This window comes from Narcine bancroftii, chromosome 8, assembly GCF_036971445.1.
Source record: "Narcine bancroftii isolate sNarBan1 chromosome 8, sNarBan1.hap1, whole genome shotgun sequence".
Taxonomy (NCBI): Eukaryota; Metazoa; Chordata; class Chondrichthyes; order Torpediniformes; family Narcinidae; genus Narcine; species Narcine bancroftii.
Genome location: NC_091476.1, coordinates 69,269,826 through 69,297,490, shown reverse-complemented (window position 1 = coordinate 69,297,490; position 27,665 = coordinate 69,269,826). Strand labels below are relative to the sequence as shown.

The following is a 27,665-nucleotide window of genomic DNA, read 5'->3' as shown; positions in this document are numbered from 1 at the left end:
TCTACTCATCCGTAATGTTGACCTTCCCTGGGCACAGATCCAGCAGTTTCCATACCTTGCCTGATCCGCATATTTACCCATCTGTTCTATCCAGGAGTTTGTCTCATCTATACCTGTCTCAATTGCAATCTTCTCTCCCCTGGACAGCTTCTTGCTATCAAATTTTCGCACTACCTCCTCTGTAGAAGTGGGTTTGGGTATGTCCTTTGTGTAGGTTTGTAAGTCAAACCTCACCACTCCCCAAGGGTCTTTTCCACTTACAGACACTCCAATCATTAGGTAGAGGAGATCTCCGACTCCAGGTTCTCTCCCTGTGCCCCCCTCGCATGTCTTAGAGCTCCATCCCTTCATATTCCACGGGTTGTTCAGCCCCGCTTTTACTGCCAAAATCAGGGGATTTTTGCCTTTCATAGTATGGGTAACGGCACCACGTATCAGGGAGACCTTAGTGAAAAAATTATAAAGGGGTCTGCTGGACCCTTTGTTAAGGGGCTTTCTAATCCATCTAGCGTCGGGTCCTGTCCACCACCAAACCTCACCCCAGGACGGACATACATGTAGGCCCCACTCCGGATATCCTCTCTGAAAGTTACACATGTAAACATCGTCTCCAGGACGCCTCATTCCTACCACACGCTATTACACTGCATAGATCGAACTGGAAGGTGCTATCCTTGTCTTTATCTATCTTCAGAATAACTTTGGCCCCGCATGGATCCGAACTACTCTGTTGGCTTGTTTGGCAACCCATCAGCAGGAATGCCCATAGGGCCCTCGGCATTGTCCACATGAGTCTCATCATATTTTCCAATACTCGCTACTTGTTGTTTTGCCTTGGAGCAAAAGGCAAAATGATGCCAATTATTATCCCCTAGTTTGTCAATTCTTACTGACCTATCTGTCATGGCGGTAACAGTGTATGGTCCAGTCCATCTAATTTCAGTCCAATGTACCTTCCCTGGTTTACGGATATACACCAGGTCTCCTTCCTTCACTGGAACTCCTTCAGTGTCCAGGTTCTCCTTATTTGCATTCGCCACCTGTTGTGAAACTAAAGCAACCCTATTACCCAGCATCTGTATATAATGGTCCAGTTCCACTTCCCTTTCTTCCCAATTCTTTACCCAGGCTGGATCAGTCTTTGGACCGGGCATGGGTCAACCCGTTAGAATCTCGTGTGGTGACATGAAGGTATCTTTGGCCTTCTCTTGTCACATAGACATCAGTACTAATGGCAATGCCTCGACCCAATTCAACCTGGTCCCACCCAAAACCTTTCCTAATTTGGATTTTATCGTCCTGTTTGCCCTTTCTACTAGCCCCTGACTCTCAGGCCTATAGACACTACCGAAACGGTGTTTGATCCCTAAGTATTCTTCAACCTGTTGGATCAGCTCATTCTTAAAGTGCGACCCATTATCAGAGCATATTCTGCTGGGGACCCCGTAGCAGGGTATCAACTTTCGCGTCAGCCAGCCTATTACACTATCCGCATCCTCCCTCTTCGTTGGGACAGCCTCCACCCACTGTGAGAACCTATCTACTGCCACTAAGAGATATCGGTATCCTTCCTTTGTCCTAAGGTTAGTACCCATATCTGTATAGTCAATATAGATCTCTTTCCATGGGGCTGTCGGTACTGGAAATCGTAAAAGCGGGTGGGGTAAGGTGATCCTTTGGTTATGCCCATTGCAGATAGTACATTCAGATCTAAAGTTGTCAATGTGCTCACGTAAGTGGGGATTCCACCAATGTTGTTTAAGCGTATTATAAGTTTTGGTGGCGCTAATGTGAGTCGGCCCATGTGCTTCTTCAAATAATAGCGGAAGTAATTGGCGGGGGGCAACTATCGTACCTATTGGGGAGCGCCAGACATGTACTGTCCGATTGTCATAGATGATCTCCTGTCGTGTAGCACCGCGTTTCATCCATTCCTCTTTCTCACTTGGGCTAGCTTTTTCCTGTATTTCTATCAGGTGTTCAATATTTGGTGGGGGTCCCTCTCCCTCCTTCTCTTTTGGTCACTCAACTTACTACTATTTTCTCTTCTCTCTAATTCCTCTTTTTTGCCATGAGACCTCAGAATCGTCCCCTGTATAGGTTCTTGATATCCAGTAACCTGTTTGGCTGCTCTGTCAGCCGCCGTGTTTCCTTTCCCTTCCTTTGTGTTTTGTAGGGAATAGCCTGCCACCTTAATTAGGCTTAGAGCCCGAGGAAGCATGGCTGCCCTGACAAGTCTCCGTAAAACCAGATCATGTCGGACGTTTTGTCCGGTTACAGTCCGAAAGTTCCTTCTTATCCAGCCTGGTGCTTCAATATGGACTGCACTCCAAGCATACGCAGAGTCAGTATAAATGTTAACCGATTTACCTTCGCTCAGCTCCAATCCTCTTATGAGCCCTATCACTTCTGCCAATTGTGCTGATGCCAGTTGGGGGATGATAGAGGACTCTACTAGATAGGGTGCATCATCCACCCATCCTACCACTGCATATCCCGCCACATTACCCTCTGAACTTTTATGGCAACTTCCGTCCTCTTTCTACATTGTCTAGTTTGCAACTATAGTAACTCAATACCTTCCTTCGTCCTCTATCCTTCTGATACAGTACTGAGCTAACAATGCCCCCAGTTTCAGCCACGTCCAAGTGGAATTCTTTACTATAATCCGGATTAGCCAGGCTGATCGTTTTCCCCAATTCCTGTTTAACACGCAGGAAAACCGCCTCGCGTTCTACATTCCACTTGACTGGTTCCTTAAGCCTTCAGTGACCTATCTCCGTGACCATTTCCCTCAAACCCTGGGTCAAACTCACATATCCTGGGACATAAGTTCGAATGTATCCACAGAGCCCTAAAAATGCTAACGTCTTGTACTGTTGTCGGTTTTCGATAACCTAGTATCGTTTCCCGATGTATCTCGGACATGGCCGTACCATTTTTACTGACAAGTCTTCCTAGGAAAGTTACCACCCTCCTTCCGATCTGACATCTCGACCTCTTTACTTTAAACCCTGCCTCACCTAGGCCCCTGAGTAAAACTGCTGTCCCCATTAGGCACCCATGAGCCATTCTTCCTGCTAATAGCAGGTCATCTACATACTGAATCAGCGTAACATCTTCTGGGAGCTTCAATTTCACTAGGATTTCACTAAGGGCCTGATTGAACAGTCCTGAACTGTCCTTATAACCCTGAGGTAAACTAGTATATGTGTACCAATTCTCTTGGTAAGTGAAAGCGAACCATCTTGGCATTCCTCGGCTAATTTTAAGCAAAAGAATGCGTTTGCCAGATCAATGACAGTGTAGTATTCGTGATCTGGACTCAGAGCCCTAAGTGCAACGTATGGGTCTGGGACTGGTCTCCCGATGGGTTTTGGTAGCAGAGTTAATTTCCCTGAGGTCGTGTACCATCCTACAGTCTTTTCTACCTGGTTTGGGGACAGGCATGATGGGCGTGTTCCACATGCTGTCTGGTGCCGCCCTTAAAACCCCACGTCTGGATCACCAGATTGTTAGGTCTGCTTTGTTCGAGAATGAGTGAGTCAGACACCAGACTGAGTCGAAATCAAGGTTCTTTATTACCGGATTGTAACACTTGCAACTAACAGTGTTAGTTGGAGAAGGCGCATTCTCTCGATATCAGCAAGTGGTGTTTTTTTTATACCTCAGGACACGCACTTAGTAAATTATCATACCATTACATTGTCCAATGAATAAGCTGTTGCTACCCTTCTCTGTTAGTCTGCTGCACATCACCTTGTTATTGCCACACTTATCTTGAGCGTACAAGGTCACACCTGCATCCTGTTACTCCTTAGTACTGGGTGACTCCTTCTCCGGTCCCAACTCATGATGTTTTTACCTTACAGTATGCAAACATTGTATCGTGAGTTATATTATATTTATCCTTCATTTGTTCAAAGGATAATAATTTATTTCCCGAAAAACAATTTTCTATTCTTTTGATTCCTTTTCTCTCCCATTCTCTGAAGGAAAGGTTATCTATTGTGAAAGGGATTAATACAGTTTATCCTTCCTATCAGTGTTAGTGGTAAGTCTTTCCAATGCTCTAAGTTGTCTTGTAATTTTTTCATTAATGGATGATAATTTAGTTTATATAGATGGCCGAGATTTTTATTTAGTTGTATACCTAGGTATCGCATTGCTTGTGTTTGCCATCTAAATGGTGATTCTTTCTTAAACTTTGTGAAATCCGCATTATTCATTGGCATTGCTTCACTTTTATTTATGTTGATCTTGTACCCCGCTACTTCTCCATATTCCTTCAATTTCCTATGTAATTCTTTTATTGATATTTCTGGTACTGTTAAGTATATTATAATGTCATCTGCAAATAGACTGATTTTTATATTCCTTCTCTTTTATTTTTATCCCTCTTATTTTAATTTTCTGTTCTTATCAGTTCTGATAGTGGTTCTATAGCTAACGCGAACAGTGAGGGAGATAGTGGACATTCCTGCCTTGTTGATCTGCTTAAGTTAAATTGTTCTGATATATATCTATTTACTGTCACTTTCACCAATGGCCCCTTATATAATGCTTTAATCCAATTAATATATTTCTCTGGTAGGCTGAATTTTTGTAGTACTTTGAATAAATAATTCCATTCTACTCTGTCAAAGGCCTTCTCTGCGTCTAAAGCAACCGCTACTGTTGAAGTTTTATTTCCTTCTACTGCATGAATTAAGTTAATAAATTTACAGATATTGTCCGTTGTTCGTCTTTTTTTTAATAAATCCAGTTTGGTCTAGATTTACTATTTTTGGTACATAGTCGGCCAATCTGTTTGCTAATAGTTTAGCTATTATCTTATAATCTGTGTTAAGTAGAGATATTGGTTTATATGACGCTGGTGCTGGTGGATCTTTCCCTGTCTTTGGTATTACTGTAATTATTGCTGTTTTGCATGAATCTGGTATGTTTTGTGTTTTATCAATCTGGTTGATTACTTCCAGGAGGGGAGGAATTAATAAGTCTTTAAATGTTTTATAGAATTCCATTGGGAATCCATCCTCTCCTGGTGTTTTATTGTTCGGTAGTTTTTTTAATATCTCCTGTAATTCTTCTATTTCAAATGGTTTTATTAATTTATTTTGCTTCTCTGTTTGTAATTTCGGTAGTTCAATTTTAGTTAGAAATTCATCTATTTTGTCTTCTTTCCCTTCGTTTTCAGTTTGATATAATTGCTCATTGAATTCCCTGAAGTTTTCATTGATCTCCGTTGGATTATATGTAATTTGTTTGTCCTTTTTCCTTAATGCCAATACCATTCTTTTAGTTTGTTCTGTATTAAACTGCCATGCTAGAATTTTGTTCGTTTTTTCTCCTAGCACATAATATTTCTGTTTTGTCTTCATTATGTTCTTCTCCACCTTATGTTTGTAGTGTTTCATATTTTATTTATTTGTCTGCCAATTCTCTTCTTTTAGTTGTATCTTCCTTTATTGCCAATTCTTTTTCTATATTTGTTATTTCCCTTTCCAACTGTTCTGTTTCCCGATTGTAGTCCTTCTTCATTTTAGTTACATAATTTATGATTTGCCCTCTGATGAACGCTTTCATTGCGTCCCATAGTATAAACTTATCTTTCACTGATTCCGTATTTATTTCAAAGTACATTTTAATTTGTCGTTCAATTAATTCTCTAAAATCCTGCCTTTTAAGTAGCATGGAGTTTAATCTCCATCTATACATACTTGGTGGGCTGTCCTCTAGCTCTATTGCCAATAACAGGGGTGAGTGGTCCGATAATAGTCTAGCTTTATATTCCATTTTCCTAACTCTCCCTTGAATGTGGGCTGATAACAGGAATAGGTCTATCCTTGAGTATGTTTTGTGTCTACCCGAATAATATGAATATTCCTTTTCCTTTGGGTGTTGTTTCCTCCATATATCCAAAAGTTGCTTTTCCTGCATCGATTTAATTATAAATTTGGTTACTTTGTTCTTTCTGTTAGTTTTTTTTCCAGTTTCATCCATGTTTGAGTCCAAATTAAGATTAAAATCCCCTCCTATTAGTTTGTTCCCTTGCGTATCTGCTATCTTCAAAAAAATATCTTGCATAAATTTTTGATCTTCTTCATTGAGTAAATTCCAAAATTCTGAAAATATCTGACATTTTATCATTAGATATCTCCCTGCTGGATCTATTATTTCCTCTTCTATTTTGATTGGTACATTTTTATTGATTAATATAGCTACTCCTCTGGCTTTTGAATTATATGATGCTGCTGTTACATGTCCTATCCAATCTCTCTTTAATTTCTTGTGTTCCACTTCAGTTAGATGTGTTTTTTGTACGAATGCTATATCAATTTTTTCTTTTTTCAGTAAATGTAACAGTTTCTTCCTTTTGATTTGGTTATGTATTCCATTAATATTTAAAGTCATATAGTTCAACATAATCATTTCATACTTTGTTTATCTTTCCTTTCCGTTTCCTCATTACCGCCTTCCCTTCTTATCCATTTCTGCTTTCTTATTTTGAACACATTATAAGACAACATTTCTGAAACATAAAATATTTCCACTATTCTCATATCTAAAATTCCTTTAACCCCAATAGTCCCTCCCCTTTCTGAGTTGCCCCTTGTCCCTTGTCGGGCAACCACATCTCCCCTCTCCATTTGGACTTGCGAATCCGTTCGCAAGCGTCAACTGATTTCGCAGTGACTGTTATTCTTCCCCACCCAGCCCCCCCAGAAAAGATTTTAATCTCTTAATTCCCTCCTTACTTCCTTTCTTCCCTTTCTTTCCCTTCTTAATTCTTGCATATATATATATAGTTTGTTGTCATTTTTGTTCTTGTGGCATCTCTTCATCTCTCTGTCTGTTTTGTAGTTGTTCTGCAAATTTTCGTGCTACTTCCGGATCCGAGAATAGTCTGCTGCCCCGGAATAACTATTTTAAGTACCGCTGGGTATTTTAACATAAATTTATAATCTTTTTTCCATAGGGTCGTTTTTGCTGCATTAAACTCCTTCCTCTTCTTCAGGAGTTCAAAACTTATATCTGGATAGAAAAAAATTTCTTGACCCTTGTATTCCAATGGGTTTTTTGTCTTCTCTTATTTTTTTCATTGCCTTCTCCAATATATTTTCTCTTGTTGTATATCTTAGGAATTTTACTAGAATGGATCTTGGTTTTTGTTGTGGTTGTGGTTTAGGGGCTAATGTTCTGTGTGCCCTTTCTATTTCCATTTCTTCCTGTAATTCTGGTCTTCCTAGGACCCTGGGGATCCATTCTTTTATAAATTCTTTCATATTTTTGCCTTCTTCATCTTCCTTAAGGCCCACTATCTTTATATTGTTTCTTCTATTATAATTTTCCATTATATCTATCTTCTGAGCTAACAGCTCCTGTGTTTCTTTAACCTTTTTATCAGATTCTTCTAATTTCTTTTTTGTCATCTACCTCCATTTCTATGGCTGTTTCTCGTTCTTCCACTTGTCTACTCTTTTTCCTATATCTGTCATGATCATCTCTATAATCTATTCACTTTTTCTTCTGTACTTTTTATTCTTCTTTTTATTTCACTGAATTGTTGTGACCGCCATTCTTTTACTGTTTCCATATATTCTTTAAAAATATATCCATGTACTTGCCCTTCCCTTCATCTCCCATATCTCTGTGTTCTTCCTCCTCTTCTTCTGAGTCCACTCCAGGATCTGTGTCCTTTATCTCTGTCTCTTCTGGTTTTCTTGTTGGGTTGTTTGTTTTATTTTGTTGGGTATTTTTGGTCTTCTTATTTTTATTAGAAGTGTCTTGGTGTTGGTCTTCTTCCTCTGGGTTGGTCATCTGTTTTTTCTTTGATTTCCTATTTTTATTCTCTTCCTTCTTGTTCCCGTTATTTTCTATGTTTTCCTGTTGAGAGTCTTGCTGTTGTCTTGTACTTGTCTGTTTCAGCTGTGGAGACTTACTCCTCAGCTGGTCCCCCCTCCCGTTGGTGTTGTTTTTGTCTTGCGCGGTTGTGCACTTTTGTTTGGCTCCGTGAGCCATTTTTGTAGTCCTGAGTTCGGGGTTTCCACTGACCTCAGGGAGCGGGCTTCTCTCTCCACGGCGGGCCTCCTTCACCTTCCTCCTCCGACGTCCTTCCTTCTTCTTTTCTTCCCGTTGTTTTTGGTTTTTCTTTCTTTGCTGCCATTTTCTCTATACTTTTACTTTCACTTTGTTATGGTTTCTGTGTTGGTGCCTTTGTTTTTTCTCTACCTTTTTACTTTTCTGGAGAGGGCTGGAGATCCCCTACCGGCCACTACTCCATCACGTGACTCCTCCCACTCGTCCCTTTGAGGAGTGAATGTTTTGTCACATGCGTGACTTGTAAATGGTGGATAAGAGTTGGGAGGTCTGCTTTCCTCGTTTCCTGTGCAGAATTCCATCTGACGTGACTGTATCAGCTTTTAAATAAAAACTGAGAATGATGGCACTCTGGGTCAGGCAGCAACTCTGGAGAGAGAAAAGCACTTAAGGTATAGATTTAATATGTTTTATAATGCTCTGCAGAGACCTGAAATTGCAGTCTGTTAAAGACAATGTTTCAATCAAGCTATTGCAGGGGACTTCATGAATAATCTTTTGTATTGCAGCTTGAATAAATGGTAATATATTGCATGGGTGAATAATGGGATTTTAAAAATTAATTAATTAGATGGATTAAAAGTGTGGCTAGGCACAATTCAAATGACGTCTACAGATTTGCCAATGCCACTACAGAAGCCAGATAGCAATGAGAAAGCACACAGGCGGTTCATAGATCAGTTCGTTGAGTGGTGGCACCATAACAACCTTTCACAAAACCAAGCAGCTGATTGTTGACCTCCTGAGGAAATCAGGAGGATGCAAGCCAGTCCTCATCGAGGGCTCAGTAGTGGAAAAGGTGAAGAACTTCAAATTCATGGGTGTCAGCATCTCTGAGAATCTGCCGTGAGGCCTTCATGTCGATACAATCACGAAGAACTATACTTTGTGAGGAGTTTGAGGAGATTTGGTACGTCACCAAAGACTGAAACGTTTCTGTAGGTGGACCACGGAGACCATTTGGTTGTGTCACTGTCTGGTTTAAAGGTGCCAATGTCCAGGGCAAGGAACAACTCCAGAGAGTTGTTGACCAGCCACATCATGGGCACCGGTGTTCTCTCCATCAAGGACATCAACAGGAGGCGGTAGCTTGAGAAAGCAGCCTTTATCCTCGAGGACCCCCACTACCCAGGCCATGCCCTTGTCCCTCTGCTACCATCAGGTACAGGAGCCTGTACCTGATGGTGGCACAAGGACACTTCACCCCCCTCTGCGATCGGATTTCTGAATGGACAGTGAACCACAGACACTACCTCACTTTCTCCTATTTTCTTGTTGTAATGTAATTTATGGCAATATTTACACTGTAATGCTGGTCACAAAACAACGAGTTTTGTGACATGTTCTTAACAGTAAATTCTGATTTTGATTCTGAAAATAGCACTTTACCTCACATAGTGTATCCTGAGAGGTGACTGAAATAGATATGTGTTTTAGAAAATAGAAAGAGAAAACTTTTCATACACTTCATGGGGACTGTTCCCCAGAGGCAACAATTACTGCATGGTGAAACATGAGAAATAAACAGGGGCATTCTTCCAGTTGGAGGAGGAGAGGAACAAATGTCTGGAAGGCTGCTCACAGGCATAGTGTGCATATAAATACGCCACAAACTGAATTTCTCAGTTGTGAACCAATCTCATATAAGATAATGCACCCTCGAGGATTCAGCATCTGAAATGACTTCACCCACAGATGCTTAAATGCCACTGTACACAATGGCTGTATTATTTCTTTGGAAACCATTGTGAGACAGGTGCCAGAAAGACACTGTCATGACCCTTGGCCTATAACAGAAGGCTTACTTTTCCCACCATTGCAGGGATTGCTTTCTCATGGTTGATAGAGTTGAATTGTTTCAATTGCTGTTTACGCCACATCTCTGATGTGCAAGTTCCACCTACAGACAGAGCCTATGCACAAAATCAATTCCAGACAGCTCTCTGAGGAACTAAGGAGCATACTTTCCCAATGGCTTTCGTAAGGCTTTGTGAAGGAGAACTTTGTTACAGAGGGGTTGGATGATTTTCAAGTTGAGATAAATTTAGGCCAGTGTCGAACCTGAGAGTTAACTACGTTCATTTCTGACCATTGAAAGATGGGAAACTGCACATTAAAGCTAGATTTAATCAGGACTGATGTTAGGAAGATTTTATTTACAGTGGAGAATTTAATGATGAATCTGGGCATTAAGTTCAAAGCTCTGAGGTGGTGGAGAACCAATTACATTCTGAAGTGAATAGTTAAGCAGGCACTTCAGAATTGTCTTGAATTAACAAACTAAGTGTATTTATTTTCACAAGGCAGATACAGATCAGCTGAGTGCACACTAGTTTTGCTCATGCAGCCCACAGTGCAACTACTGCTGTCCCTGAAGACTGATTATTGCAGATAATTGCCACTTTGTGAGGAAGTTCTTTGCCATTCTGGAGCTAATCCTTGGACTAGCTGGAAATCGTGTGCTGTCTGATCATAATGTAGTTGCTTTTCTGATGGACACCACTGTCATACTAGAGAAACACAGAACTGCAGAAGTTGGAATCTAAAGCACCATTGAACTAAACCCATAGTCTTCAGGGTTGATCTTTTGACTGAGTAAAGTCTATATTTGCTCTGAGTCTGTCTGCTCTAGGAGTTTTGTGACATTTATTCTGATTGCTGTTCGACTACATATATCACAAGGACTGTGTTGTGCTGGCCAATACTCTGGATGGCACACCAACCTTGAACATGGGACCGGGTCATTTGGCTAAGGTAATTGAGGATTTCAACCTCTCTTTGCTGCAGTCAGAGGTTCCCACCTGCTTCAAAAGGACATCAATCATCCCACTGCCCAAGAAAAATAATGTGAGCTGTCTCAATGTCCATTGACCAGTCGCACTAACTTCGACTGTGATTAAATGCTTTGAGAGGCTGGTCATGGCCAGAATTAACACATACTTAAGCAAAGATCTGGACCCAATGCAATTCACCTATCGTCACAATTGCTCCACAGCAGATGCAAAATGGCTGGGTCTCCACTCAGCTCTAGAACACCTCAAAAACAGCAACTTGTACATACAGCTGCTCTTCATCCACCACCTCAGCCTTCAATACCACTATTCCCTCAGTGCTGGTCAAAAAGCTACAAACTCTGGGCCTCTGTTCTCCATTCTGCTACTGGATCTTTGACTTTCTCATCAGAAGACCACAACCAGTACAAATTTGGAAGCAACGTCTCCTCCTCGCTGATTATCAACACAGGCACACCCCAAGGATGTGTGCTTAGCCCACTGCTCTATTCATTATATACTCGTGACTGAGTGGCCAGGCACAATTCCAATGCTGCCTACAAGTTTGCCGATGACACCACAGCTGTCGGCAGAATCACACGGCAATGAGGAAGCGTACAGGAGGGAGATGCATCAGTTCATTGCATGGTGTAACCACAACAACCTTGCGCTCAACGTCAGCGAAACCAAGAAGATGATTGTGGACTTCAGGAGGAAGTCGGGAGAGATTTTTAAGGTTCAAATATCATCTTGTATGCAGATATATATGGTATTTTGATTATTGATATGACCTTTATGTACTGTGTGTTTGAGTGCGTGAACCATAATCTGGAGAGACACTGCTTTTGCGAGTTGTATATGTACAATCAGATGAATATGAACTTGGAAGGCAAGGAGCCAAGAGGTAGGTTGAATATCCTCTGAGCATTGTCCTTACCCAACCTATTTTGTTGCAGAGCTGCAGCTGAAACCCAAACACTGTCCGTACAAACTCAGTCGCCAGTGGCCAGATCTCCTCTACCGATTCACCAGATGTTCTGCTGATGACATCATTCACGGTGAGCATTGCGATGGTCAAGAAATTTGTGTCCGGAAATTGGAAATGGCAAATGTCAAAACCTGTTTGCTTTACATGTTCTTTGGTCTGGGTCTCTCTGGATATTTGGCTAAGTCTATGTTTTGTTACTGTTGTTCGTCTCCCTAATACTGGTGCTTGGACAGCATTTCTATGATGGACTTGGTTGTTAATCGAGAGGGCTGATGAGTTGGAGACAAGAATTTGAATACCACCAAGTAGCTGGGGAACTTAAATTCATTTAATTCCATCTGAATGTGGTTTCAATTCACTGTGTCTATGAAATTATAGAAATCGATCTGGTTCATAAATCTTATTTGGGGAAGGAAATTTGCTGACTTCACTGACATGCAATTCCAAAACCAATGCTTTATGGTTTGTTCATAATTGGCCTTTGGCACAGCTGTTAAACCTTCTCAGTTTCTGGAACCTGGATTTGATCCTGCTATCAGTGTGGAGTTTGCACGATCAGTGAGTACTGCATATTGTCCAGTGCTCCATTACAGATTTAATTTTCATTGCGACTTGATGGAAATTGGGTTGGAGTTGATTGTGTCCTGAGAAAAAAGGAGTAGATGCTTTTTTAGACCAAAGCGTGGGCTTGCAAACCAACCTTGGATGTTGGTTGAGAAAGATTATACAATAAAACCCCTGGTATCAGGAATTAAAGCAACTGGCAAAAAAAAGAGGAAAATAAATAAAAGAATTAAAATAAATAGGAATAATAGTTTTTTTTAAAAATTATGTTTAAAAATGTTAAAGTAAATGTTCTCTGAAGTAACACAAATTTTTGGTGAAGTTGAGTACATATTCAGCCAGCGGCGTGCCTTTGTCAAGCTTTGCTTGTAGCAGCTGTTTGCCATTTTATTCAAACATAATTTTATTCATCGCCAAGATGACGAGTTGGTTGATGCCACTCGCCATTGGGTTGACTCTCTTACAGTCTCCTTATCCCTGCTGAGTAACAGTCACTCAGGTCAGAGGCTTTATTTGTGAACTTGGGTGGGGGGGGGTTAATTATCTATAATGCTAATAGATAATTAGCATTAAAGATACGAAGAAATAGTAAGGCTTGGGGAGGGGTGGAATAGGATGTTGGATTGCTCCTCTCTGAGTTATCATGGATAATGGTCAGTGCCTCTTCTTCGTCAGGAGTTTGTGGAGATTTAGTATGGCATCAGAAACCCTGGCAAATTTCTACAGAGGTGTAGTGGAAAATGTGCTGACTGGCTGCATTACTGTCTGGTACGGGGACACCAATGCCCCCATGCGGAAGGCCCTGCAAAAGGTAGTAGACACAGCCCAGGACATCACAGGCAAACAAAACCCTCCCCACCGTCGAGAACATCTTCAGGGAACCCTGCCGTCGGAGAGCAGCAGCAATCATCAAGGATCCACACCACCCAGCACATGCTCTATTCTTGCTGCTGCCGTCAGGAAAGAGGTCTCGTGCCACAAGACTCGCACCAGCAGGTTCAGGGACAGCTGCTCCCCCTCCTCCATCAGACCCCTCAACGACAAATTTAATCAGGGACTCATTTAAGGACTCTGTGCAATAGAGAGAAAAAAAATAAAGTGCAAATGTCAGTCAGTTTATTCACATTTGTTCACGTGTACATTGTGTACAGTTTTTTTTTGGCACTACTGATAAGTGATAATTCTGCCTGGCCCACAGGAAAAAGAATCTCAGGGTGATGTATGTATGTGATGTATGTACTCTTGACAATAAATCTGAATGACTCCTCCATCCTCGTGTGAGGCCTGAGAATAAAGGGTGAGCAAGTATTGAGAAGCGAAAAGGACTCAGTTGGTCAGGCAGCATCCACAGAGAGAAACAGTCTGTTGGCTATTTCAGACTAAAGTGGGATCTTGGATAAGTTGACCGGGAAGGACTGCCAATTTGGTGTGTTAACAGATGCAAGCGGAGTCAGCTTGTTGTAACTCGTGATATTGGCACTTCAGAATCAGAATCTGGTTTACTACCATGAACGAGTTTCAAATTTTGTTGTTTTGAGGCAGTAGTGTTGTGTGTTACTGGTGCAAAGTTATAGTTCTATCAATACAATATTTTTTTTTAAATTCGTGTTAAAGAAGAGAGGTAGTGTCTGTGGTTCATTCAGAAATATGATGGCAGAGGGGGAGAAGCTGTTTTTGTAGCTGTGTTTGTCTTCAATCTCCTGTACCTCCTTCCTGATGGTAGCAGTGAGAAGAGGGCATGGCCTGGGTGGTGGGGGGTCTTGATCGAGGGTGTTGTTTTGAGACACCACCTCTTATAGATGGCCTTAATGGAGTGAAGAATAATGCCCATAATGGCGCCAGCCAAGTTCAAATCAAGTCACTTTTATTTATCGTGCATACCATGCTCTCACGGTAAAGATGAGATGGTGTTTCTCCAGGACCACAGAGCGTATTTACATGAATATAAGAATATGTAAGAATAAAGTTAAGCGCAATAAAATATTAAACTATTAAGATGTATGCAGTAAAGGTCCACAGTACACTATGTACATATGTTCTGGGAATTCAGGAGCCTGTTGGCTTGGAGGAAAAACTGTTGGCCAATCTGGACATTATGGCCTGAGTGCTACAGTACTTCCTAGTGCACATCTCTGTAGCCTTTTCCTGTCCTGTGCATTGGAATCTCTATACTAGACAGTGATACAACCAGTTAGAATGCTCTCCACCTAACATCTGTTGAAATTTGCCAACAGTCTCCCTCTTGTACGCTTCCTCATTGCTGTTGATGATTCTGCATGCAATAGTGGCGTCATTGGCAAATTTGTAGATGGCATTTGAATTGTGCCTGGCCACACAGTCATGGTGCAGAGTGAGTAGAGCAACGAGCTAAGCGCGCATCCTTGGGGTGTGCCTGAATTGATTGTCTTCACCTTATTATAGGAAGGACATGGAAGCTGAGGAGTGGGTGCAGAAGACATTTACTAGGATGTTACCTGGACTTCCGGAGGAAGTCAGGGGAACACGACCCAGTAATGGAGAGGGTCAAGAACTTCAAATTCCTGGGTGACAACATCTCCAGGGATCTGACCTGGAGCCTCCATGTCAATGCCACCACAAAGGCTTGCCAGCGGCTATACTTTGTAAGGTGTCTGAGGAGGTTTGGTATGTCACTGAAGACTCTCATAAACTTCTACAGGTTTACCGTGGAGAGCATTTTGTCTGGTTGCATCACTGCCTGGTATGGAGGTCCCAACTCTGAGGACAAGGAAAAACTCCAGAGAGTTGTTAACTCGGCCTGCAAAGTCATAGGAACCAGACTCCACTCCATCAAGGACATCTACTAGGTGATGTCTTAAAAAAGCAACCTCCATCCTCAAAGACCCCCATCACCCAGCCCATGCCATCTTTACTTGGCTACCATTGGGAAAAAGATACAAGACTTAAAGACGAGCCTTCAGCAGCACAAGGTCAGCTTCGTCCCTGCTGCCATCAGATGCCTGAACCAAAGACACTGCTTAATATTATTATTATTTTATTTTTTATAGTAATGTCATAAGATGGTTATTATATGAATGTTTGCACTAAGATGCTGCAGCAAAACACCGAATTTCACGACTTGTTCATGACATTAAATTTTGATTCTTTTTGGAAAATAAATCTTATGAGGCAAGGTTAGCCCAGCTGGGACATTTCAGTTTGGAGCATAGAAGGATGTGAGAAGACTTAATAGAGGTCTACAAGATTATGAGAGGCATAGATAGTGGACGGCCAGCACCTATTTCCTAGGGCAGGATCAGCAAACACCGGAGGATGTGTATAAAGTGAAGGGAGGGAAGTTTAGGGAAGATATCAGGGGTGAGTTTTTTTTTTAAACGCAGAGAGTTGTGGGTGCCTGGAATGGCTTGGCGGGGATGGTGGTGGAGGCTGGGACATTAGGGGCAGTTAATAGACTCAGACAGACACATGGATGGAAGAAAAGTAGCGGGTAGAGAGGGTTTAATACATTTTTAAAGGAATATATGGCTCAGCACAACATTGAGGGATGATTGTACTGTGCTATAGTGTTCTATGTAAGAAAGAAATTTGTGCTCGTTAGGAATTCATTTATTCTGTCTTGCAGATGAACCAATCTTGCAGTATCGAAAGAATGTATTCTTCCCCAAGAGCAAAGAGTTGCAGGTTAGTTCAACACAATTTTAATCCTGATAAATACGTTCTGATAATCAAAGTGCAACAGAAAGGCTCGGTGCCTTTTTATAAAAACAAAAATCTCTGAGTCCCAGCTAAAATGGAGGAATCTGATTGTCCTATCAGCTTGTGATTTCATGGTCCCATAATGTAAGTATGGTTAGTATCTTGTACAGCAGGTCCTCTTTTAATGTTGATGTGTTCTTGGAAAGTGTGACTTTAAGTGAAACGATGTTAAATGAAACCAATTTTACCATAGACTCAATGATCAAAACTAGAATAGTTTTTACAGTTGATTTCTGGTCATTTAAAAAAAAATCACCAAACTTCTAAATAATGACCCAAAGCACTTCTGATATCAAACATTGAAACAAATGTGTTCTATGCAGATATTAAAGAAGAATTAATACAGAATATTTAATCAATTTTGGTTTCTTCCTGTGTAACCATAACAATTACAGTCCGGAAACAGACCATCTCGGCCCCTCTAGTCCGCACCGGTTTAAGTGAACTCCACTAGTCCCTCCTACTCCCTGTCCATAACTCCCAATCCCCTCACATCCATGCACTCATCCAACCTTCTCTTAAATGACAAAATTGACCCTGCTGCAACCACCTCTTCCGGAAGGTCATTCCACTCTGTCACTGCTCTCTGAGTGAAGAAGCTTCCTCTTACGTTACTTCTAAAGTTTTGCCCCTTAACCCTTAACTTATGACCCCCTCGTTCCAATCTCTCCTACCCGCAAGGGGAAGAGCCTATTCACATCTACTCAATCTTTCCCCCTCATAATTTTAAATACCTCTATCAAATCCCCCCTCAACCTTCTACGCTCCAATTAATAAAGACCAGTCTACTCAATCATTCTTTGTATTCTAGATACTGCAATCCAGGCAACATTTTAGTAAATCTTCTCTGCACCCTCTCTACCTTAAATGTTTGATTCTTCACTGGGAACCAGTAGAGTTGCAGAGCAAGGATGGAGTATGTTTATTGGGATTTTTTAAAAAGTTTTCTAAAAGTGCTGCTTTTGTGGTAAAATAAAAAGACTTCAGTTCGTACAATCTGCCTGTTATGGAGTATCAGTGCTGGTTTTGGTAGAATTCCTCTCGGTTTATAGGATCTGTTGCTGTGCTTGAACTTTTCTCTTCCATCTGTTTCTTCAAAAACAGATTCCTGGTTAAACAGATTGAATGCTCAACCCAAGTTTATATTTCAGATCAAAGATGAAGGAATTCTCCGACTTTTGTACGAAGAGGCCAAATGTAACATTCTGGAGGGCCGGTATCCCTATGACTTGGAAGACTGCCTTCAACTGGGGGCTCTTGCCTGTCGAATTGAGCTCGGCCCCTTTGACCGGGAGCAGCATAATCCGACTTTCCTCAGGTGAGGAGAGAGGTGACGTTGAAGAGGAAGAGAAAGGGTTGAGGGATGAGGGCTGAATAAGTAGGTGTAAAGGTGTGGGCAAAACATGAAAGGCTGCAGACACAGGGATTGAAGTTAAAAACTCAATGCTGGAGAAAATGAGCAGGTCAAACTCTACGTAGCAAAAATAAAATATATAACCAGTCTTTTGGGATTGAACCCTCCATCAAGGAACAGGTACGGAGGAGTCACGTGATGGAGTAGTGGCCGGTAGGGGAACTCCAGCCCTCTCCAGAAAAGTTTTAAAAAAAAGTAGAGAAAAAACAAAGGCACTAACATAAAAACCATAACAAAGTGAAAGTAAAAGTGTGGAAAAAAAAATAGCAGCAAAGAAAGAAAAACCAAAAACAACGGGAAGAAAAGAAGGAAGGACGTCGGAGGAGGAAGGTGAAGGCCTTACCGGTACGAAGAGGCCCGCCATGAAGAGAGAAGCCCGCTCCCTGAGGTCAGTGGAAACCCCGAACTCAGGACTACAAAAATGGCTCACGGAGCCAAACAAAAGTGCACAACCGCGCAAGACAAAAACAACACCAACGGGAGGGGAGACCACTTGAGGAGTAAATCTCCACAGCTGAAACAGACAAGTACAAGACAACAGCAAGACTCTCAACAGGAAAACATAGAAAATAACGGGAACAAGAAGGAAGAGAATAAAAATAGGAAATCAAAGAAACAACAGATGACCAACCCAGAGGAAGAAGACCAACACCAAGACACTTTTAATAAAAATAAGAAGACCAAAAATACCCAACAAAATAAAACAAACAACCCAACAAGAAAACCAGAAGAGACAGAGATAAAGGACACAGATCCTGGAGTGGACTCAGAAGAAGAGGAGGAAGAACACAGAGAAATGGGAGATGAAGGGAAGGGCAAGTACATGGATATATTTTTAAAGAATATATGGAAACAGTAAAAGAATGGCGGTCACAACAATTCAGTGAAATAAAAAGAAGAATAAAAAGTACAGAAGAAAAAGTGAATAGATTATAGAGATGATCATGACAGATATAGGAAAAAGAGTAGACAAGTGGAAGAACGAGAAACAGCCATAGAAATGGAGGTAGATGACTTAAAAAAGAAATTAGAAGAATCTGATAAAAAGGTTAAAGAAACACAGGAGCTGTTAGCTCAGAAGATAGATATAATGGAAAATTATAATAGAAGAAACAATATAAAGATAGTGGGCCTTAAGGAAGATGAAGAAGGCAAAAATATGAAAGAATTTATAAAAGAATGGATCCCCAGGGTCCTAGGAAGACCAGAATTACAGGAAGAAATGGAAATAGAAAGGGCACACAGAACATTAGCCCCTAAACCACAACCACAACAAAAACCAAGATCCATTCCAGTAAAATTCCTAAGATATACAACAAGAGAAAATATATTGGAGAAGGCAATGAAAAAAAATAAGAGAAGACAAAAAACCATTGGAATACAAGGGTCAAGAAATTTTTTTCTATCCAGATATAAGTTTTGAACTCCTGAAGAAGAGGAAGGAGTTTAATGCAGCAAAAACGACCCTATGGAAAAAAGATTATAAATTTATGTTAAAATACCCAGCGGTACTTAAAATAGTTATTCCGGGGCAGCAGTCTATTCTCGGATCCGGAAGAAGCACGAAAATTTGCAGAACAACTACAAAACAGACAGAGAGATGAAGAGATGCCACAAGAACAAAAATAACAAACAATATTTTATATATATATATATATATGTAAGAATTAAGAAGGGAAAGAAAGGGAAGAAAGGAAGTAAGGAGGGAATTAAGAGAGTGACTGTTATATATGAAGATTAAAATCTTTTCTGGGGGGCTGGGTGGGGAAGAATAACAGTCACTGCGAAATCATTTGACGCTTGCGAGCGGATTCGACAGTCCAAATGGAGAGGGGAGATGTGGTTGCCCGACAAGGGACAAGGGGCAACTCAGAAAGGGGAGGGACTATTGGGGTTAAAGGAATTTTAGATATGAGAATAGTGGAAATATTTTATGTTTCAGAAATGTTGTCTTATAATGTGTTCAAAATAAGAAAGCAAAAATGGATAAGAAGGGAAGGCGGTGATGAGGAAACGGAAAGGAAAGATAAACATTTAAGTATGAAATGATTATGTTGAACTATATGACTTTAAATATTAATGGAATACATAACCAAATCAAAAGGAAGAAACTGTTAAATTTACTGAAAAAAGAAAAAATTGATATAGCATTCGTACAAGAAACACATCTAACTGAAGTGGAACACAAGAAATTAAAGAGAGATTGGATAGGACATGTAACAGCAGCATCATATAATTCAAAAGCCAGAGGAGTAGCTATATTAATCAATAAAAATGTACCAATCAAAATAGAAGAAGAAATAATAGATCCAGCAGGGAGATATCTAATGATAAAATGTCAGATATATTCAGAATTTTAGAATTTACTCAATGTATACTCACCTAATGAAGAAGATCAAAAATTTATGCAAGATATCTTTTTGAAGATACGCAAGGGAACATACTAATATGAGGCAATTTTAACAATTTGGACTCAAACATGGATAAAACTGGGAAAAAAACTAACAGAAAGAACAAAGTAACCAAATTTATAATTAAATCGATGCAGGAAAAGCAACTTTTGGATATATGGAGGAAACAACACCCAAAGGAAAAGGAATATTCATATTATTCAGGTAGACACAAAACATACTCAAGGATAGACCTATTCCTGTTATCAGCCCACATTCAAGGTAGAGTTAGGAAAATGGAATATAAAGCTAGACTATTATCGGACCACTCACCCATGTTATTGGCAATAGAGCTAGAGCAAAACAGCAATAATTACAGTAATACCAAAGACAGGGAAAGATCCACTTGCACCAGCGTCATATAGACCAATATCTTTACTTAACACAGATTATAAGATAATAGCTAAACTATTAGCAAACAGATTAGCCGTCTATGTACCAAAAATAGTAAATCTAGACCAAACTGGATTTATTAAAAAAAGACGAACAACAGACAATGTCTGTAAATTTATTAACTTAATTCATGCAGTAGAAGGAAATAAAACTCCAACAGTAGCGGTTGCTTTAGATGCAGAGAAGGCTTTTGACAGAGTAGAATGGAATTATTTATTCAAAGTACTATAAAAATTCAGCTTACCAGAGAAATATATTAATTGGATTAAAGCATTATATAAGGCGCCATTAGCGAAAGTGACAGTAAATGGATATATATCAAAACAATTTAACTTAAGCAGATCAACAAGGCAGGGATGCCCACTATCTCCCTTATTGTTCGCGTTAGCCATAGAACCACTAGCAGAACTGATAAGAACAGAAAATAAAATAAAAGGGATAAAAATAAAAGAGATGGAATATAATATCAGTCTATTTGCAGATGACGTTATAGTATACTTAACAGTACCAGAAATATCATTAAAAGAATTACATAGGAAATTGAAGGAATATGGAGAAGTATCAAGGTACAAGATCAACGCAAATAAAAGTGAAGCAATGCCAATGAATAATGCGGATTTCACAAAGTTTAAGAAAGAATCACCATTTAGATGGCAATCACAAGCAATGCGATACCTAGGTATACAACTAAATAAAAACCTCGGCCATCTATATAAACTAAATTATCATCCATTAATGAAAAAATTACAAGACGACTTAGAGCATTGGAAAGACTTATCACTAACACTGATAGGAAGGATAAACTGTATTAAAATGAACATTTTCCCAAAGTCATTACCAATTCACCTAACAGAGAAATTCTTCAAGGAGTTAAAGAAAATAATAAAGAAATACTTATGGAAAGGGGGGAAACCGAGGATAGCACTAGATAAATTAACAGAATGGTACAAACAAGGAGGCTTACAACTAACAAACTTTAAGAATTATTATAGAGCCACACAATTAAGATTCCTATCAGATTTTTATCAACCAAGGGAAAAACCAGATTGGACCAGATTAGAACTAGATAAAATAGGGGAGAAGATACCTGAACATATACTATATAAATGGGATGAAAAATTGGTGCAATGTAGGAATTCACCGGTATTGCATCATCTGCTTAACATTTGGAAGAAGATTCATGTAGAAAGGAATAAGACAAATTACCAACTACCAAAACTAATATTGACGCAAAATCAACTAATCCCTTTCACAATAGATAACCTTTCCTTCAGAGAATGGGAGAGAAAAGGGATCAAAAGAATAGAAAATTGTTTTTCGGGAAATAAATTATTATCCTTTGAACAAATGAAGGATAAATATAATATAACTCACGATACAATGTTTGCATACCACCAACTGAAAACCTACTTGAAGGACAAATTGGGAAACAGTCTGAGGTTACCAGAAGGAAGCAATTTTGAATATGTGATTACAGACACGATGATCATTTAAAAATTTGTAACAAACATGTACATCAAACTGCAAGAAAAGGAGAACGAGGAAACAAACGGTAAACCTAAACAAAAATGGGAACAAGATCTAAACATAAAGACAAAGAATGAAACATGGGAAAAGCTATGCTCCGGAACTATGAGAAATACAATAAGCACGAGGTTACGCATGATACAATATAACTGGATACACAGGCTATACATCACACCTCAAAAGTTAAATAAATGGGACCCAACAGTATCAGACAGATGTTTTCGCTGTAAAAAGGAAACGGGAACAACAATTCATGCAATTTGGACATATGAGAAAGTGAAAAAATTTTGGGAAGATCTAAACCAGATTTTAAATAAAATCACAAAAAGCAATATACCAAAAAACCCAGAGATCTTCCTCCTAAGTAATATAAGAAATAAAGAATTTGGACTCGATTTGGATGGAGCACAAAAAAGATTTGTTAGGATAGCCCTAGCTGTAGCAAAAAAATGTATTTTGTCAACCTGGAAATTAGAAGACAACTTGAGAATACAACAATGGTATACAGAAATGAATAAATGTATTCCATTAGAAAAAATAACATATAATTTAAGAAATAACATTACAATATTCGAACAAATATGGGAGCCATACATGAAACACAATAGAGAAATCCTACCGTGAACTTCCACCACCTAAAATGACAGAAGGAGAAGATAACGAAAAGAACTGACTCAGTAAAATTTCTTGTTTATTTTTATTAAGTGACAACATTGTTTAACGGGTTTAATGTATCTTATAGATTGAACTTCAAATAAATGGGAAAGGGGGTGAGGGAGGGAAGGGGGGAAAAAGGGGAAGAAAATGACACTGTATATATTCAAGAAAAAAAATGTCTGTATTTATCTTGGTCAATATGGTTTATAGTGTGAAAAATAAAAAATTTAAAAAAGGAATAGGTACACAATCCTTTATCTGGAACCCTTGGGGGACAGTGTGTTCTGAATTTTGGATATTTCCAGAGTTTGGAAAGCCTGATTTAAGACCACCTGCATTGTGCTGTAGTATCCACTCCCACCCCTTTCCAGTCACGCTGCTGTCTCCACCCTACCCGCCCGAATCGCGCAGCCGGTGTCTCTCCCCATTTGCCGGATTTTGGAGCTTTCTGGATTTTAGATGTCTGGATAAAGGATCGTGCACTTGTATGAGTAAAGTGTAGGCAGGCCTCTGAATAAAATGGTAGTGTTGGAGGGGCAGGGGAAGGAGCACAGGCCCACAGGTATAAAAATAAATAAATTTAATAATAGCGGTTCCTCTCCATTCACAGAGTTATACCAGTTATACCCCCCTCCCCCGTTTTGTGTGTGGACCCCTCTCCCTTATCCACCTATTACCTCCCTGTGCCCCTCCCATCTCCCACCACTATTCAAGTATCTCGACAAAGGGCTCAGTCTCGAAATGTTGGTTATGCTTCTCGGTGAAGGTGTGGCTGTGTGTTAACATTGAACTTTTCTCTGATGGAGCATAGAATGCAAACGCCAAGCTTATTACGATTGTTAATACTGACTTCCTTAAAGTCAATTCAAGTTGGTAGCACAATGGTCAAAGGGGATTAAAGACAAACAAAAGGGCTCTGTTCCTGGATTTGGCCTTTTTACAGTTCAGAAAAGTTTATTTGGTTCTTTTGTCTGAATCTAATGCATCAAATTCTCTTGCCAACACCCTCAATGTCATCTAAGAAGAGATGCCAAGAATCGGGTTTAGACCCAGGTGCATCAGAGTAAATCACAGTGTAGCAAGCTAAGCTTGGAATAATATTTTCTTTGGTTAACTTTGGACTGTTCATACAGTGGGCATACAATGTTCAGAAACATTTCAGACAAAGGCTGGTGTAATGATGGAACTCTTCAATCTTTGTTGAAGCAAGTTGTTATTTTTTTTACTTGTTGGCTTGTGGAAAAAAAAAACATTTAAAAGGAACTTAAAGACTATAGAGAAATATTATTTTTTGAATATTTTATTTCTCATTTGTTAATGCTTCTTCTGGAAAGAGTTTAACCAAAACTATTATTAAACATTTATTTTAATAAGAAAATTTTAACATTACATGTTGAAAGAAGAGAAAACATGCAGATGTTGTTGAAAATTTTCAATAAATATTTAGTTTGGCCCACGACTTAGTCCAAGTTTTTAATTTTGGCCCTCTGTGAATTTGAGTTTGACACCCTTGGGTTAGGGTGAACAGTTCCCTTGGTTGTCATTCCCATTGCCTGTGGGAAGAACCTGTTTATCACCCTGGTGGTGCTGGCTCTGATACTCCTGTATTGGTTTCCCGACAGCTGAAAGATGCTGTGTGCTGGATAAGGTGTCCACAATGATTTTGTGCACCACCTTCAGACAACGATCCTGGTCGATCACGTTGATGGGTGGGGGAGGGAGACTCCAGTGATCCTCTCTGCCACTCTTCTGGTTCTGTGGATTGACCTCTGATCCATATCTCTGCAGTGACCGTCCCCACTGTGATGCAGCCGGCTAGTACACTCTCATTAGAGATCTTGTGAAAGATTGACGTGATAGTGTCCACTGATTGGTCATTGCCACTTTGCTATTAGTTGGAGCATTTCTTATCAAAGGTTTTAATTTACGAAGCGACTACACTTCAAATGATATGTGAAGATTTGGGGTGTCCAAACTGGTGCTAAAGAAGTCCAAATCTGCTTTTTTCAACTTGTTAACTGTTTACAGGGGGAAAATGGGCATGTTTCTTCCCACGAACCTGTGCAAGAAGCATGGTGGGTTGCTGGCAGCATTTCGATCTCGAGGAGCCAAGCAGCAGAGCTACGAAGAGATGCTGCTCGAGTCCTTTCGGCAGCTGGTCGATGATGCTGCCTGTGAGGAGAGTGAGGTGCTGAAACCGCTGTACTGCCAATACCTACAAAAGTGTCACCTGTTGCTGTATTATGGGTAAGAGACGGGTCCTGTGATGGATGGGTTCCAGTGAAAGCTCAGGAGTTGACATGACCAGGTTAAGTGGTTTGTTAATTGATTGCTAGTCAAAGTAGAATGACCATCTCCACCCTCTTAAAAGTATAAAACTGATTTGAAGAGAATCTGTTTCGAAGAGAGAGATTTTGGCATACAGGTGCTCCTCAACTTACGATGGAGTTACATTCTGGCAAACCCATCATAAGTCGAAAAATTTGCAAGTCAATAAAGAATACTGCATCTAACATTTTTTATAATTTTTTTTAATTTTGAGGGGAATCGATGGGAAAATTCTACTTGTGCAGAACATTTCAGGCAGGGGAAGTATCCTCTAAAACTAAACTGGGCATACAGTGTTCAGAAACATTTCAGACAAAGGCTGGTGTAATGATGGAACTCTTCAATCTTTGTTAGGTCTGTTGCGACTCTTGTATTCCTGTTTCCATATCTAAGAATGCTTCATGCTGAAACATCTCTTACCAATTTTTTCACAACTTCACCCATCGGACTTTTCCCTTCAAGAGAAAAGTACTTAAATTTTAAATTTAGACTTACAGCATGGTAACTAGCCCTTCCAACCCACGAGCCCATGCTGCCCAATTAACCTACAACCCACATATGTTTTTGAAGGGTGGGAGGCACCTGGAGGAAACCCACGCAGACAAGGGGAGAAAGTACAAGCTCCTTAAAGACAGTACCAGATTCAAACTCGGGTCTCTGTAACAGTGTTGCGCCAAACCATGCCGTTCCACTTACCTTTTGGTTTTACAAATCTCCCTAGCACTTTGCCTTAAGACCTTTTTGAAGAAAGGAAGATGACACTCATACATCAAGAGGTGAATGAGCTCCTGCTGTTGCTTTCTACCCCCTCATTCTTTCTCTCTTGTGCTTTTTAGCTCCGCAGTGTTCACAGGCCAGATTGACAAACCCATTCAGAGCATTCTGCAGCGGAATGGACGCAAGCCAGTAACCATAGCTATCAGCCTGGACGGTGTGTCTGTCATGGACAGTAAGGAAAAGGTATCGTTTCAATAATCCTGCAGACCTATCCCCTGGCACGTGGTGGGAATCATGATAAAAGTCGATTGGTTTAGGGTGAAAAGAGTTCATCTCAGCAACAGTCTATTTAATTTGAAGACCTAAAATCTATCCCACTGATGACTGGCCAACAACCATTCCAATCACAAGGTGGTAAAATTCAACACTGTTCAAGCCATTTAAAGTTGAAGATGCATCTTGTTTCCAAGGCAAAGTTGGATTACCTCTGTCTTTGGTCATATGGTTAAATAAACCAATCTCCTTGATGTTAATGAAGGTGATGTGGATGCAGGCTGGTTGGGAAGGGCTGAAGGAAACTGCAGAACCTCTAACTTCAGTGTGCTGTTGAGTGGAGTCAGCTTCACTCTATACCTAACCCATGCAGTCCCTGAACCTGATGAAATATTGCTCATGAGTCATATTTCTGAAGGGCGGTATTAGTTACCCGCTTTTTAATTTGCCTTCTCCTCCACCTTTTCCCATGTTCCTAGCTTCCAGTTAAGATGCTACATTTTGGAACAATCTATTGACAAATCTGGAGCTTGATTGAGAACCTGGGAGGCAAGTGTCTCATGTGGAAGCAACAGCTAACCGAATGTGTTGCCTTCCTTCAAGCGCACTTCCATTGACAATTCAAGGAGGCAGCATTGTCCTGCTCCTCCGTGGACATATTTGAATGAGTGAGATGCGCTGATGGGTCTGTTCCTTCCTCTTGCTTTGCTGACTGAAGACCTAGCCGTCAGGTGAAGTTTGGTCAAAACTTTGCTGAGTTGGCGCAAAGTGTTAGAGTCATTGCACACTCCTGTTGAACAAAAAGCGACACAGTTAGTGTGCTGGTTAGCATGATGGCGTAGCGGTTAGCGCAACGGCTTTACAGCGATCAGGACCTGGAGTTCGAATCCTGGGCGGTCTGTAAAGAGTTTGTACTTTCTCCCCGCGTCTGTGTGTGTTTTCCCCTGGTGGCTCTGGTTTCTTCCCACCATTCAAAACATTGGGTGTAAATTGGGCGGCACAGACTCGTGGACCGAAATGGCCTGTTATCGTACTGTCTGTCTAAATTTTAATTAAAAAGAAATTTTAATTAAAAGATTTAAAATGCTATTACTGCACCAGCGACCCAGGTTCGGATTCATGTTGTCTGTAAGGAGGTTGTGTGTTCTTCCCGAGTCTGTGGGTTTCCTTTGGGTGTTCTGGTTTCCTCCAGTTAATTGGTGTATTTGGCTGGCATGGATTCATGGGCCAGAAGGGCCTTTTACCGTGCCCTATCTCTGAATTAAATGTCCTCCAACCCCACCCTTCTCAGAGTCTTTCCCTCCTTCTGTGAAAGTGTAGGTTCAGTGGGCGATGTACATTTTGAGCAGCATGTTTAATGTAGCAGTTAACGCAATGCTCTTACAGTGCTAGCGACCCAGGTTCGAACCCTCCACTGCCTGAAAGGAATTTGTACATTCTCCCCAAGTCTCTACGAGGTTCCTCTGGGCACTTCAGTACCCTTCCACCTTTCAAAAATGTATGGGGGTTGTAGGTTAATCAGTATATTTTAGCAGTAGGGGCTTGTGGGCTGGAAGGGCCTGTTACCGTACTGTATGCCCAAAAAGAAAAAGGCTAAGGGCTTAATTTAATGACCCTGGCTTCCACGCAGCAAACCTTTGGAAGATTGCATGTTGGCTGGTCGTGGTGATGAGATGCCATGCCATAGATGAACGCTGTGTGAGATGTACTCTCCGCACAGCAGCTGGCTGGACCCCGGTGCTAATGCA

General features: G+C 40.4%; 1 protein-coding gene across 9 annotated transcripts in view; it reads left to right on the top strand.

Moving 5' to 3' along the window:
• The window catches only part of frmd8 (FERM domain containing 8), a 68,985-nt gene that overhangs the window by 32,767 nt on the left and 8,553 nt on the right, over positions 1 to 27,665 (top strand). For 8 of the 9 annotated variants that reach the window (XM_069894007.1, XM_069894000.1, XM_069894002.1 and 5 more), the window contains 5 exons: positions 11,828 to 11,929; positions 16,025 to 16,083; positions 17,310 to 17,476; positions 24,628 to 24,846; positions 25,764 to 25,887. In XM_069894007.1, the coding sequence (XP_069750108.1) occupies positions 11,828 to 11,929; positions 16,025 to 16,083; positions 17,310 to 17,476; positions 24,628 to 24,846; positions 25,764 to 25,887 (671 nt within the window). The remainder of the gene's footprint in view (positions 1 to 11,827; positions 11,930 to 16,024; positions 16,084 to 17,309; positions 17,477 to 24,627; positions 24,847 to 25,763; positions 25,888 to 27,665) is intronic. The other variant, XM_069894006.1, reaches the window with a different exon arrangement.